Source organism: Cotesia typhae, unplaced genomic scaffold (genome assembly GCF_013202065.1).
Source record: "Cotesia typhae breed Kobodo isofemale line unplaced genomic scaffold, CoteBio_Ctyphae scaffold_13, whole genome shotgun sequence".
In the NCBI taxonomy this organism is placed as follows: Eukaryota; Metazoa; Arthropoda; class Insecta; order Hymenoptera; family Braconidae; genus Cotesia; species Cotesia typhae.
Genome location: NW_027423774.1, coordinates 208,682 through 224,719, shown reverse-complemented (window position 1 = coordinate 224,719; position 16,038 = coordinate 208,682). Strand labels below are relative to the sequence as shown.

At 31.0% G+C, this 16,038-nt stretch overlaps 1 protein-coding gene across 4 annotated transcripts in view; it reads right to left on the bottom strand.

Annotated features, from left to right (window-relative positions):
* Syn1 (Syntrophin-like 1) overlaps nt 1-16,038 on the bottom strand; it is a 120,713-nt gene that overhangs the window by 102,593 nt on the left and 2,082 nt on the right. For all 4 annotated transcript variants that reach the window (XM_074254201.1, XM_074254202.1, XM_074254203.1 and 1 more), the window contains exon 2: nt 11,431-12,049. In XM_074254201.1, coding sequence (XP_074110302.1) covers nt 11,431-12,049 — 619 coding nt within the window. The remainder of the gene's footprint in view (nt 1-11,430; nt 12,050-16,038) is intronic.

Sequence of the window (16,038 nt, the reverse complement as noted above, 5' to 3'; positions counted from 1 at the left end):
GACACAGACAGGGCTTTGATCAACGTATCGAGTATCCGAAATACATCAAGAGGCTACAATCGAAAAATCTCTCCGAACAGCGAATCGTTATCGAGCAAATGACAATAGATGGCCTGACAACTCGGTAAAGACAGTTCCAATTTATACTTTATTGCATTCTCCCTCTACACCCTACACTGGTTACTTTCGCTTGCTGTTGAGCCCCAAGACTCCTAGAGCTTTCTATAAAATGTCAAGACCGTATTGACGTATAAATATCTATATATATATATATATATATATATGACATAAAAAATTGAAAAGACTCAAGGTAATAATATGAAATTCAAACAACTTTGCAAAAGTTATCCATCTTTCGATACACCGACGACAGATCAAAACTTTTTAAATATTTCAAAATTTTTATCATTATGATTATAATTCAATGATAAACAAAGTAAATAAAAGAACCGTTGTCGAAGAAATAGTGACGAGCACGCCAACGAGCACTACATGCTGCTGCAAAACCAGAGATCGTCGAGGGCATCAGCCACTGTTTTCTGTGCATACTAGTAGCAAGCACACTGTTAATGTGAATGCCTTCGAGCACGCGATGTAACTATCCTAATGCATGTCTAACCTGTAACTACTCCACCAGCTCCTGGTAATAATAACCAGTAACGAATAACGAATCTAAAAATTATTATGTGAAAAATTGTTAAGTTAATAATAGAATATAATGTAATGTAATAGATTAGTCTGATAAAAAATATTCAAATGGTTTATTTGATAGAATATAATGTGAATTTTTTTTATTTTGGAAATTGAATCTGTGAAATTTATAGATGTGATAAAAATTTGCTTCTGAATTAATAATAATTAATAATAATAAAGATTCTCCATCGTCAATCGAACTATCGAAAATTCATTTTAGTATAAAATTTAAATATCTGCTCAGCCTTAGTCCTTGATCTCCAGTTTCTGGCCTGGATCACACTATACCATCAACAAACTGTAGATATTATAAAAGACACGTAACCGGGCAGCAAACTTGCTCACGTACTGGGCGTCTAGTCGTACTAAGCAGACCGCGATAACTTGGGGAAAATTCAGTAGCTTGCTCTCGTGACCGTTATCGGTCAATCTTGTGCAATTGCAGCAGCGTCGAAAATGTGGAGCGTGGTATGTGTTGCTGGAGTGCCGCGGGTGTTCACCCAGAAGGGGATTCCTGAATAGAACTAAGCCGACGGGAGACGTCAGGGAGCTTTTTAGGTTACACACACATATGTGGAGACACAGATACAGATAGATCGTAGGGAAACGAGAAGGAGGGTGAGGGCGATATTAAACAGCCGATAAGGGCTATCTGCACGAGCCGGTATTTGCGTTACCACCCGGCACACTACATGCTACATATTGTATACACCGTTGTAATTGTAGTTGTATTTTGTATTTCCTCTCTCCTTCGGCTTGTCCTCCCTTAGCTCCAACAAACAGGCCTTCTCCTATTTCGTTTAGCTTCCTATCACTCGCACGTTTACCAGCGCGTCGATTCAAATTGGAAAACCATCTGCACTTATCCGTAAAACAGAACTCCCCCTTTTGCTTCACCTCTTCCCGCCCACTACCCGTGAATTTACGATGAGTTTGTATGTTTACTCGGGCATGATTCTACCTGATAGGTTGGTTACTGGCGGATACGCAGCCAGGAAGCTACAAGCCCACGTGAATTGCAATACATTCAGCCAGAAGGTATATTTATGGGGAAAATTCAGTGTGTTGAGTTGGGAGGCATGGATGTACATATGTATATCTTACTTTGGATCCATGGATGGTTATATTAAAGAATTAGGTCTTACGGCTATTCCGAATACAAACCAAGCTTCCGATTTAAGCTTGCACGATCGATAATTATCGCGTGTGTTTGCCTTCCCTCTTATGAGAAATTTATGCAACTTGTACTTCGGTTAATGTTTGACTTGAGTTTTTTACCTCTGCTGAATTTTAATTTAAGTATACATGAGATATTTTTTCCTCGATCGATAGTTTGTAAGAAATTGAAATTCAGTCTAACGATATACATTAATCGTTTTTAAATAAATTATTTTACTAACAATTAATAAATTCTTCTATCAGTACGTGAATTTTTTTTTAAATTCGTATTTGAATATTTTTTTATTGAAAAAAAAAAAAAAGCTTTAAATTTTTCAGTATCATTCAGATATTATTACGTTTATCGTTTATAATATTGATATTTCCAGTTTGTGTTTTTCAGATCGGGTTGAAGATAAGGTTAATATTTTATTTTTATCAACGCGAATAAAAACGTTTATTTATTCTGTTTACCGCTGGTAAATTGAGGTAATAATTTACCGAACAAAAAAAAAAAAAAAAAAAAAAAAAATGTAAAGCATTTTGTCAATTTAAAATTTTAAATTCTTTAAAACAAAAAATGATAATTAAAAGTTGTAAAAATCAAATGAATCATCAAAAGCGATGTCCATTAATTTATATTTATGAATTTGAAATGATTTGAGTAAGAAATTTTAATTAAATGTATTTATTGAAAATGTATGGATTAAATCCTTTGATGTTTAATTAAATTACATGACAGTTACGATAATTGAATCCCTGAATACTTTTTCCGACGTATGTTTTTTAGATAAATTTACTTTGAATACATATTTTTAATCAAAACGGTATTATGTTGATGTCGAATAGAGAGCGATGAGTTATTTTTATAAAAATAAAGGTTGAATTGAATTGAATTTATCGAAAATTTGAATTTTAATTTTCACTCTACAAAGCGGGTCGTTGTAAAAAAGAAATAATAGGATTAAAATACATAAAATATTGTAGTACTTGGGGCTTTTTATATCGTAGATTACAGAGAAGCTGCCTATAGATCCGATCCTGATGTCGAGGAATTCAATTACAGTCTCGACTTTAAAGGAAAACTAAATTAATTTTAAAGAAACGCAAGGGGTGTCCTCAAAGTGTAGCAAAACGCGATAAAAAATAAAAAAGAAATAAATAAAATTTAAACAGAAAAAAAGTTTTAATAGAAAACAGTAAGTTGCTAATAAGTGTCACGAGTACGCTCAGGATCAGACAACAGTCTTTTAAATTTATTTAATAAAATCCTAATTCTTTTTTAATAAAGATCGACAGGTAAACAGGTAAATAAAAATTTATTTAAATAAAATCAAGAAAAAATTTCTAAATTAAAAGTAAAAAATATAATGGTCTTAAGTTGAATGATGAGTGAGATTGACACTAACGACAGCCGGATACAATAATGACAATTATGTTGGATCGTATCGGACAGTAGAACGGCTCAATAGGTGACCAGACGTACGGATGTATAAGCTTTGCCAGTTTGGACAAAATTGACCAGGCTATTTATTGGGTATTCCGTGTCAAAGGACCCTCTCTGAAGGGGTTGACGTTTAGATGCATCTCCTGTGGCGAGCCTCTGCGAACCACAGCACGTTGATGTCGGACATGAGGGAATGAACGTGACTCAATTTACTCGGGGGTTTTAGAGCCAGGGGATCCACGGCCCTAGTGCCTAGTACACCAACTGCAATAGCGACAGCAATAGCAAAGTACTAGCTAACACAGCCCAAGCCGGGGATACCTGCCCAGGCATCAGCTTCAGGCATCGTCAGATCCTCTCGACACGTCTATCATGCGGCATGCTAATTTCCCGGTCTTTCAATATGTTAAACAGATGTTTACAATTAACACACTTGCTAACGCTTTAATATATAATGCATATTCATTTATTAATTATTAAATTATTAAATTAATAAATCGATCAATAAATCAATAAATATATTCAAAAATTCAAAAAATGGAGGTTTTAAAATTTTTTACATTTAAAAAAAAAAATAAAATAAAATAATATTTTGAAGATAAAAAATTTTTTAATCATCATTTTGACGATTTAAAACTTATTTTTAGGCGACTTTTTATAGCAGGTGTTTCTATTGGCCTCAGTCTGTCTACCCAAATTCACCGGGCTGTAATCAAGTAAAAGTGATACAAAGAAACTCATTACCAACTTTAAAGTATTTACCGAGTTATAAGATTTTAGTTCTAAGTAAGTTTAAGCAACTTTAATTTTATTGAATGAAATAAATTTCTCCGAAAGATTTTAAAGTTTACTTAGTACTTATCTTATGGATATAAATGTAGAAAAAATTCATTTACTTTTTTTTTTTTGCTCCTTATTGTTGCCTGGAGTTGAGCATTGCAAAAACAAAAAAAAAATAACACTCTTCTCAGTCAATTTATTTTATTATTCAAATAATTATCGAGTAACTTGTTTTTAAAGTTCGTAAACTTTATAATTATAATTATAATTATTATAATTATTATAATTATTATAATTATTATTATTATTATTATTATTATTATTATTATTATTATTATTATTATTATTATTATTATTTTTTTTTTTTTTTTCTCCCCAAGTGTCTCAATAATTTTGTAAAATAATTATCCATGTTTAATTTTATCTCATAATAATAATAATAATAATAATAATAATAATAATAATAATAATAATAATAACAATTAGAGTCTATCTCGTCAGAAATAATCGGGAAAGTTTTAAAAAATTAATGAGGACTTTAATTGAAGTTTAAAACATCGGAGGTTCGAGTTTGAAATTTATAATTGCAACAAAAATTAATTGCAATTAAAACGAGTGTATCGATCGGAGCTTATCTTCATTAAATAGTTTGATTTTACTTAACCGAGGAGAGTAATAATTTACTTTAAAATTATTAAAGCTAATATTTTAAGGAGCTATTCAATTATTAACTTTTTCCTGGAAGTTTTAAAGTCTACAGATGCATTTAAAAGCTTTCGAACAAAAATTGTTTAACAGGTAATTTTCAATTATTTATCCTCGTTATTTAGCAATTATTTTAATTCTTTTGAGTGAAGTATAAATTGTCCAAAAGATGACTGTAATGAGCTTTAGCGAATAAAAGTTTTAAAAAACTAATTTATATATCGTACATAGCTTATTATTAGTTAGAAAATCGAAATGAAATGTGTAACTTTAGTTTCAATTCAGTGTACTACTGTTTGTTTCTGTGAAATAACAGAAACTTACCTATACAGGTTAGCTAGGTATGAGAATGTATGTGTAGATGTATATATAGAGTGGAGGCTCACCGCAGAAAGAAAGAAAGACAAGTTGGAGTTTGCTATGACAATGAATGCTAATAGCGTGGCGGCGTAACAATAGCCAAGAGGCCAACGCAAAGCTTGTCATCGAAAGAACTCTCTCTATACATATATGCTGTCGCTTGTGTAGTAAATCACACATTTATTTATTAACACAGAGCTTATTTTTTAATAATAATAATAATTATTATTTTGAATTTAATTTTTATACTCTTGCTGTTGAGAGTTTGTTTCCTTTATTGGGGGGTGGGGGGGGGATTAAGATTTTGGAATAAATCTGAGTGAAAGAATGTTGAAATCAGAAGCGAAGTATTTAGAATTTCGTGGGATGTAAGTGAAAGAAAGAAGGCGGTATTTGTGTCTCTTTGCCAGTAGTACAACCAACTTGTCATGCGTCTTCCTATCCAAGTCGCGGGTGGAGAACGTACGTACTTGCCCGACAATGCACGGTGAAATTACGCATTCCAATTTCGAAGGACACTACTGGGAATTCACGTACGTTCTTCTGGGGACCAATAAATGTCCGCGTTAGAGAAGGAACATTTAATAAATGTTTATCCAAATAAATTTAGGGCTCTTCTCCGTGTAAATTTTTATGATTTTTGTATTATACATTACCTAAAATTTAGATTTAGATTAAGTAGATTATAGTTCAAGTTATGAAAACGGACTGAGGCGCTAATTAATAGTGTAAATAATTAAAATTTTGATAAATTTCAGTTATGTCGGAGTTGGAATTCTGGATATAGCTCACTGTTGGTGATTAATAATCAGGAGGAGGCGATATTTCACTAGGATTCGGTTGGATCCGCCGGAAAGATCGCCAGGAAGGATAATGAGAGACGCTGTTGGAAAGGAGACACGCTAACTTGTTTCAGAATCGTTTCGAGGCTACAAACTTAAATGCATATATTTACATTATATGTACTATGTATTTAATTATTTTAATAATAATAATAATTGCCGTAAAAAATACAATAATTGTGGGACTAATATTGGTTGGTAATATCTACTAACTTTGTGGCAGCGCTGCAATCCGTAGAATAATTGACAAACTTTAATAAAGTATAACTAATCTATCCAAACAGATGATTGGGAAATTTTATTGAAACGTAAATTTTGAAAAGGATACTGCACAATAGAGTCTAATTGTTGAATTAATTCCGGCAATTTAAGGGAACTTCTAGAGTCTCCACCCGATTATTCCAGTTAAGCGCTCACCATCGCATCGAATTCCGGTTAGTCTCCGAATATCTTCAACGGAGGAGAACGTTATATATTAAGTAATTGTTATTCGGTGGCTCCTTCTGGGTTTCCTTGCATTGGGCTCCTCAAATCTGAAGTAACGGGAAAACTCTTCGTCATTTCTCTTCTGGTTTTGATACACCTTATACCTCATTCCCTATTCCTTATTCCTTATTCCTTATTTCTTATTCCTTATTCCTTATACCAATAGTAGTTTGCCATTCCATTCCATTCCATTCGCTTCTATCTTATTTCACGGGTGTCCTACATTTCACCAACTACCAAAGAGGCAGTACCACGATTTTCATGCTTCATATACTTATGCAAATAAAATTGACTATAACAAGCCTCTTCTTGATCTCTCACCCCCTCCCCTATAGTTCAGCCACCTTCCAGACTCACAATGACGTCATTTTGATAAATTCTATCTTTACATTTATTTCCATACATTATTTTATTATTCTTTAGTCGCAGAACTACGATCAAGGAGACTCATCTTTTATTATTCAATTATTCTTAATAACTTAACCTAATATTCAATTTAATATTTAGACAGTACCTATTTTTTTTGTTCTTTAAATTGCATTTATTTAATCCATGATAAAAGAATTTCGAAAAGTAAATTCGTCATCACGTGAGAAAACTTAAAAAATTTAGATTAATATAATTTTTTACAAATTAATTAATTTAAAATTTATTCTGGCATAGAATTTTTTTTTTTATTAAAACTCTAATAAAATATTGTTTTAATATTAATGTTGATAAAAAAAATCCTTCATCATTTTTTAAAAAGAAATGGTCACATTAAAAATTGATAAAAGTATTACTAACTATTTTGTAAGTTCCTTATTCCTTAGACCGTTTGGATGTTTGTTTACAAACAATAATGTCTCGAAAGAACAATATTTAGTTTATAAATTCATAAAAATATAAAAAAGAAAAAATCAAACGACGTGGACTTTTTTTAGTTTAATAATAATATAACTTTTAAATATACATGAAAAGTTTTAAAGATATATAAAGCTTATTTACCTTAAAAATTGTCAAGACTAAAGAGAATAAAAAATAGCCGTAGCCGGTAAGACTTTTGCAACTGACAGCAAGTAAACTACAAAAATATTGTATAACGAAAAAATAAGTTTTCAAAATAAATAAGACCTATATAATCTAAAAAGAAAATAAACACCGAAAAAAATAAGTTGAGGATGTGAAACGCTTGCTAGGTTTTTACTGCTCAGATAAACCTCCTATATAAGATATAATATAAAATGTGTAAGAGACAAACAAGAAGAACAAAAATAAAAACAAAAAAAAAAAGAAAAGAAAAAAAAAAGAAAACAAAAACAAGAAGAAGAAGATGGAAAACTAAAAGTATGAGTTTGTTACTTTAAAACATGTAAGGTGGAGAAAGATAAGAGGATAAAGGCCCAATGATATTCATATTTAAGTTTGCGTGTGTGTTTTTGATGGTTGCTTGTGATATTATCGTGTCTTTTGCTAAGCGAGCCAACTAAACATCGATTAAACTTATTTTTATTGTTATTGTTCTTTAGCTACCGAGCATGAAAGCTCAAATTAATTTATACATAATTGTGACAGATAGTTATGTAACTTTGATAAAAATTTTAATTAACATTAATTTACATTCATTGCTGATTGCAGTCTTGATGCTGACATTTTAATTTAATTTTATTTATAATACGACAAGATTAATTAATGATTAAAAAATTCTAACGATAAGAGAATGCTATTTTTATTTTTTATATGAATGTTGTCATTAATAACTAAAAAAATTAATCAATTCCAAAGAGAGGGTAGTGTCTCGCTTGAAAAAGACATTTACATCTCATATAATAACCCTTTTGATTGCAAGCAATTTAATTTCTCACAAGACAGATTTAAAAAAAAAAAACGTAAAAGCTTTCATCTCTTATTAAATTCCAGTTTCAATATTTTAATTTCTAGTCACAACTCATAACTCATCACTCAACGACTCTCAGTCTTGTCATTTTTTTAATGCTCGTTCCTTTATTCCTGTTCAACCCTGTCCTATTCTAATCTTTACCCAGTAGTACAAACTTGCTTCTCAACTCCTTTTGTCACCTTACGATCATTTGTTTTCCTCTCTCCTTCACTCCTTTGTTTCTCTCTTATTGCTTATACACTATACTGTACTACCTACCAAGTTTCTCTATTATGAATTATGACATGTGTACTTTTACATGTGAGCTTTTGTCTTGGTCTCGGTGTAGACTACAAACTACGAGGGTGATAGACTGTTCAAGAATGACTGACAACTGTATTCGACGGCTGAGTCATCGTTACAATCGAGATCGAGAGTAGAAAATAATTGCTATTACTATTACTTTTACAATTACAATAGTAAACAGGAACAGAAGCCCCAGAGATAAAGACGGAGATATCTTTAAGAGAAGAATGTAATTGATGGAAAGAGTCGATTACTCTCCTTGACCCGGTGCGGTATACTTGAGCCACCCTGAGAGCTAAGTAATGGATGGTCTAGAAAAAATAACTGTAAAGAATTGCTGGATTGTATAACACACAAAGCCCGTGAAAGTTATATTTAATGCTCGTGTTGTTGTTATTGACACAGGTTAAGGCCAAGAAATATCCGAGTCATTATTTTATTGAATCATGACTCTGGTAAATTTATTTATTTATTTATTAAATTAACTTCATTTAAGAAAAATTTTCGTTAACTAAAATTTATATTTTTTTTTTTTTTTTTTTTTTTTTGAATTAAGAGATGTAAATATTTTGAAATAAGACTAAAAAATATTTACTTTAACAAAGTTTTTTTTTTTTTTTTTTTTTTTTTCCAGTGTGATTAAATATCAAACTGTCAAAAAATTTTCTTTTTAATAATTTTTATTTGAGGGAAATATTGAGTTTAAATAAATCTTTGATAAATTGGTACACTTGAAAAATTTTGATTGAATAAATATTTAAAAATGAAATCAGAGGTCTCTAGCAAAAGTAAAATAAAATATCAACTACACTGAAATATTTAAGGAGTAACGACGAGAGCAAACATTATTAAATCCCGAAGTACAGAATAAAATAAACAAGGTTTGATTAAATGAGGACGTTATGTGTTACACTTGAGTTTAGAAACCCAGGGAAAAAAATAAGTAGAGGAAAAAAAATATTATTAATGACATAAAATTTATTTTCCAACCAACAAAATTATGCTTTAAAGAGGCCAAGTGCCAAAGCCCATTGAAGAAAAAAAAAATTAATTTAGCTAAAAGCTCATCACGCTAGTGGGTATTACATACTGGTATAGTATGTAGTGGGAGTAATGTGACGTAGAGCGTGAAGATGGTATACCGTCGGGATAAAAAGTAGATAAAAATAGAAAATGAGATAGAGAAAGAGAAAGAAAAAGAAATGAATAAGAGTAAAAAATTAGGGAAGAAATTCAGGGAAATTATTCTGGGAATTGAAAAGTGGGTCCACAATCTTGGTACATAGTTAAGAGACACTAAATTCGATATTAAAACGAACAGCAAATCCGTACCACTTAATGCACCGTGTATTTAAAGCTAATTGGAATAAGAGTCTCGTTAATGTTTCCAACCCGGTTAAGCTCTACTACAAAGTAGAGGTATAAAAACTCCACGACGATCCAGTGACGATCAAGCACAAAGTATGCATCCATACATTGTACTTTTACGGGAAATATGCGCGAGGGTAGTTTGCCTGAAATCGAGTGTAGTCTAGTTTAGTTTAGTCTTGAGAATCTGGTTTAGTTTGAAAGTTTACAAAAGATTCTCTCAGTCGCGCAATCCTTTTTTATTCCCTACTCCAGAGAGTGTATTTATCCTGTTTCTTAAGCCAAGCAATTTACTATTTTTATTTAAACTCGGATATTTTTTTTTTTTTAGGGCAATAGTACTCGCTAAGTGGAAATCGATTACCTCCAAAGAATGCGGAATGAATGTCCGGGTGGGAAATTATTACAGGAAATTATTAGTCCACCGTGAATAAACTCGGTTTGAATTTACAATTACCTGCAGAAAAATTTTACTTTTTTGATTCTTCGACCATTTATTAATCGACAAATATAAATGAATTTCTTTTTAACTTAAAGGGAAAAGAATCATAAAGAATTTCACTATAAAATATAATTGTGTTATTTCTTGATAAAACAATTACCTCATCAGAAAATTAATGGATAAAATAATAAAAAAAACTTGATCTGAGATAAAACTAGACAAAGTAATGATAATTTAATGTTTTCCAAGTACTTTAACAAAGAAAATAAGGGAATAACTACCGTTAGTAGTTATCTCGCGTCACGATTAATATAAAGATAAAAAGCGAAACAACGTTAAAATAATTCCTTGGGTATTATAAACCGGGAACTCAATAAAAACGGTGATCAAGTAGGCAAGTAATATAACTAATCATAATAATGTAATATCGGGTATATATAGTAAGGTTAACAGTAATTCGGTAATATTAAGTTTTATTTAAAAAATAATTGTTACAAGAGATGATTTTCTTCATACAACTATCCGCGTGAGTTAGGACTTAGGAACTATCTTATTTTTCCTTTTTTCAAAGGTCGAGACCCAAACTTGTCCCTTCTGGGACCATCGCCCATCCTTATCTAACTTACACACTAATTGCAAGAGTAATAAAACGACAGATGGTGAAGGATTAAACAATTTACAAAAATCTTGAGCGTCAAAAACATGACCTGGGTTTTATTACTCTAGCATCGCAGGGTCTTATTTTCAAAACTCTAAGTCTAAAATAAAATAAAATACTTTAACTAAAAAAAATATAAGGCTGAGAGAAGAAGAGAAAAAAAAACACTTATACACATGCATACCACGACATTCCCGATACTACAATAATGATAAATTAAAATAAAAATATACCCGTCAGATAAATTTGATTGTTTTCTTAATTGTATATATATATAACAATCATAAACATTGAATAAAGTAGTAAAGTAACAACAAGTTGACTTACCCTCAAGTTCCACAACCTTGCCAGCCCGCTTAAGAGCCTTGACAGCCTCATCGTGGGTAGCTTCTCTTAAATCTTCGCCATTTACCGCGAGAATTGCGTCACCGACGTACAGCTGCTCGGTGGTGTCTGCCGCCATTCCCTTGAAGATCTTCGAAATTAAAATCGGCATTTTGTTCTCCTTGCCGCCTTTTATTGAAATTCCCAGCCCGTTATTGTCACTCTTGACCACCCGAACAATGCGTTTCTGATTCGCGACCGAATCGGGAACATCGGGGTCGTTCAGACTGTCGATGTTGTTGTTATTGAGGTTCCCGTTGAGGGGGCCACCGTTCCCCAGTATGTGCTCGTAGCTTTCGTCCAGGGAAATGCTCAAATAGTCATCCTCCAGGGAGACATACACGCGGTACCACTGGCCTCTTACTTGGGTCTCGAGGACTCCTGCTCGATTGGTCGTCGTAGTCGAAGAAGACGCAGCTGTCGTCGTTGATGAGGACGAGGATGATCCTGGAACTGACGTCATAAGGCTTGGTAGCCCCCCGGAATTTAATTGCCCTAACATCACTGTTGGTTGGCTGCTTCCGCTCAGCTCAACCATCTCGATTTCTTCGCAGACTGTCCGCTGTAATTTAGAATTCATTTTTTTGGTTATATGATTTATCAATAGCTAAGTAGCATTTAGTTGAATTTTATTTATAACAAAAATTTTTTATATGGGACATTTTAAATAGTCAGATTAATTTAATTCAGGTTAAAATTCATCTGTTAAAAATCTATAAATTATTTTATCCATAAAATATACAAATCGATAAAAAAAAAAAAAAAAAAAAAAAAAAAAACATGGACACCAGTACACGAGAAACTCAGTAAAAATGGATTTCATTTATTACTGGTCATTAGCAACCGATATTATTGACATGAGTGCCCAGCAAATGAGACCAATTAACATGACTCAGCAGCAGTAACCAGAGTAATATAACTATAACTTTGACCATTTGGATATGGAGTATAGTAACATAAACAATAGAGCCCGGCATAAATCGAGTTACAATTGCTTCATGATATAAAATAATGAACGAGTATTAGCAATACGATAATGCTGAATTCGAATTGTAAATAATATTTATAGAGAATTTTGGTAACATGTTCAAATATAGTTATAGTTATAGTTACAGTTATAGATAGTAATAGAACGGACTTGCCGACAGCCGAAACACAAAACCGCAGGCGTACAATCACCAAAAATAAAACTCAATTGACATTGACGTCGGAATTCTATTACTCGACCTCGATAGATTATACACATATGATCTATTAACATTGAACATATATGAATTTATCAGTTATAGAGTCCATAAAGGGTATTTGGTTTAATATAACAATAACAATAATTATAATTATGATTATATTTAGGTCTCAAATGATCGCATTTAAGCTCAATTATTTAACAAAAGGCTATATATCTTCGGATAGAATCTCTATTATCTGGTGTGTGTTGTCTCTTCTCCTTACTCTTTCTCTGATAACACAACCATACTGGATGCCGTTGATTGAGGACGTACATAGCTGTGCAGATGCGAAGCGGTGTGAGCATTGATGACTAGCAAAGGGGCACCAAGCTGTCGACGAGAGAAAACCGCTACCGTTATGAAGCAAAACCGCCGAGTAATTAATACCACGAGCTTAATGAAAGCATCGATCGCGTGAGTAGGCGACGGGGCCTGTCACTGGACTCCGCCTTTATCTCCAGCCGATACAAAAAATACTATAAAAAAATTAATAATACCAATAGGAGGAAAAAATTATTAAAAAATTAAGGGGTGTCAGAGTTTTTATACTGTTAAATTATCCTCTAATTGAATTTAATTATTTATTTTTCATTTAAATTTAGAAAAAAGATTATATTTTTTTTATAAATTTATTTTTTTTTTTTTCCAGAAAAATTTTTATTGTTTAAATTTAATGTTAAAAATTTTTGTTAAAAAAAAAAAAAAATAATCTGAAAAAAAAAAAAAAAAAAAAAAAAAAAAAGAAACAGTATTGCTATTAAACTGACGTCAGTCATAATAAAAGGCTTAAAAAATAATAATTAAATTTTTTTAGGATACTAATTAAGTTGAAGTTATTTTCAGAGGCGTAAAAAAAAAAATTTACGAAAACGCATATAAACATAGATTATCTTTATTAGAAGTACAGGTTAGTCTGTTTTTTATGCTTATTATATCGTATTATTATTATGCATAGAAAAATTCTATTCGCGTATCCGGATATGATAGTGTTTGAGATAGTGAATTGCTTTTTTTTAGTGATGGTGAAAAATTTAAGCCAAACGTCTGTACAACATGCGAGCCGCGAATATAGGATAGGATAAAAACATTCATATTACCTGCAGATATATATATATATATATATATATATACATACATATTTAGATTATACAAGAATAAAAATACAGCGATGCTCATACTTAGTAATGCGGAGAGAAGAGAAGAGTGGAGAGTAAAATCGTGTGTGCTTCTCCGAATGAAAAATAAATAAAAATTAAAAAATTCATATCAACTCGAATACAAATACTAAATATAACGAGATGTGCTGGGTAGTCTAGTGGAAAAATTTTGTGTGAAAAAACCAACGCGCTAAGTAATAGAGATATGTCATTTGTTTCAATACTATTTTCCTCACTTTTTAAATATTCAAATAATAAAACTCGCTTTTTAGATTCATTCGGATATTTACTCACTGTGGAAATTTAATCACTGGACAAATTAATTTTATCCATTCTTTGGATGCCTTTTTTTTTTGTTATTCTTATTTTTTATTTAATGAATTATTGTATGTCCATTTTCATGGTCTGATGTGAAGATAAAATTTTCAATATTTTCTCAAGTACAAATGGAAGTAGTTATTTAACAATTAATTTTCAGAGTCCTTTTTTTTTATCCTTTATAAATTCAATTTTTCAATTATTCGATTTCGTATATTATCCTTTACTAAGTAATTATTATTGTTGTTGAATTTCAAAATCACAATAATATTAATAATAAATTTTCAAGCCATGTTTATTATTAATAATATATTTTTTACATTGTATGAAAACTTCCCCACACGCAATTCTGTTTGAATGGAAGCCCAAACAAAAAATAAATAGAAACTTTTCACATAAGCTTGCGTAATTCAAAAATAAAATAAAATTAAAAAAAAAAAAAATAACTTTACCCGACATTGACATAGACGGACATTCGTGTAAATTATTGAGCGAATAATTTATCACGGGTTTACGGTGGGTGGTTAATTAAAAATGCAACAATCAAATCGCTGAGCGGTATTCAGAGTACTCTGTAGAGTAAGGCGGATATCACGAAATAAATTGAAGCGCAACAAATATTTGCTGTGTATTTAATCTCAGATGGAAGATTTATTATTAATAGGAAGAGCAATAATAGAGAAAAAATATATATAATATAATAAAATATAAAGTATCTCATAAACCATTGGCTTATACAAGCCGGCTTAGATAAATCCAGAATTTAATATACGAACGAAACATGCAATGAGGAAAATCCATTTCATTTCTGAGGAGATTAATATTCTACGGTGATTATATTTGTTTTTAATCATTTTTACAGTTATATTATATTTAAACAATTCTTGTTAATTTCTTATAATTCGCTGATTGAAAAATTGACTTTATTCAGGGGAAAAAAAATTTTTTTTATCCAGAATTATTTATGTATAGATTAAAACAGGTGGCCATTATTTTTTATAATTTTAATTGTAATGAAAAGTGAAAAATAATGAAAATAATAATAGTAATAATAATAATAATTGAATTGAATTGAATGTATCAAATATTATTCAACGGCAGCCGCATTCTCGAGAACGAAATGCAGCATTATTGATATGCGATTTTATTCAATAAGAATTTTATTATCGGTTGGCCAGCGCTATTGAGAAACGCTATTGTGTGAAAATGTATTATATTCGTGTATAGATATGAGTATGCATGAATGTATGTTATAGGTATGTACAGAGCACAAGTCAGATTGAATTTCTTCACCAGCCGAGCAGTTTCCACACCTGATGTAAAATTGCATAACGCGGGTCAGATCCAAACGACACTAATGTCGCAGCACTGGGCTGAGCGGGGTGAACAAGGGGTGTCGACTATACTACTCGAGTTCCCTATCGATTTTCATCTCTCGTGACTTTCATTGTACGTGCATCTATGATAGTCCGAAATTCTAGTAGTCATGCATGGCAAATTTTTTCTCTCAACTCTGACTCTATTTTATTTGTTCTATTACCCTTTTTGTCGTATCGAGCTTATTTTATTTATATATTTACTTTTATTTTTATTTTTATACGCGAGCTAGGAATACAATGTTCGAATTATCCCAATCAGAATTTACTCGGAATATAAAGACTGGTTGATTTTTAATTTTATTGTCACAGAATATTCTGATTTTCACTGAATAAATATTTATTAATTTTAAGAAGAATTTAAATTCAAAGTATGGTTACTTATACTTATCAACTAAAATTCATAATTACTGATTGATGACGATTATTGTTATCAACAAATAAGAAAAAAAAAAAAAAACGGTTGGGATG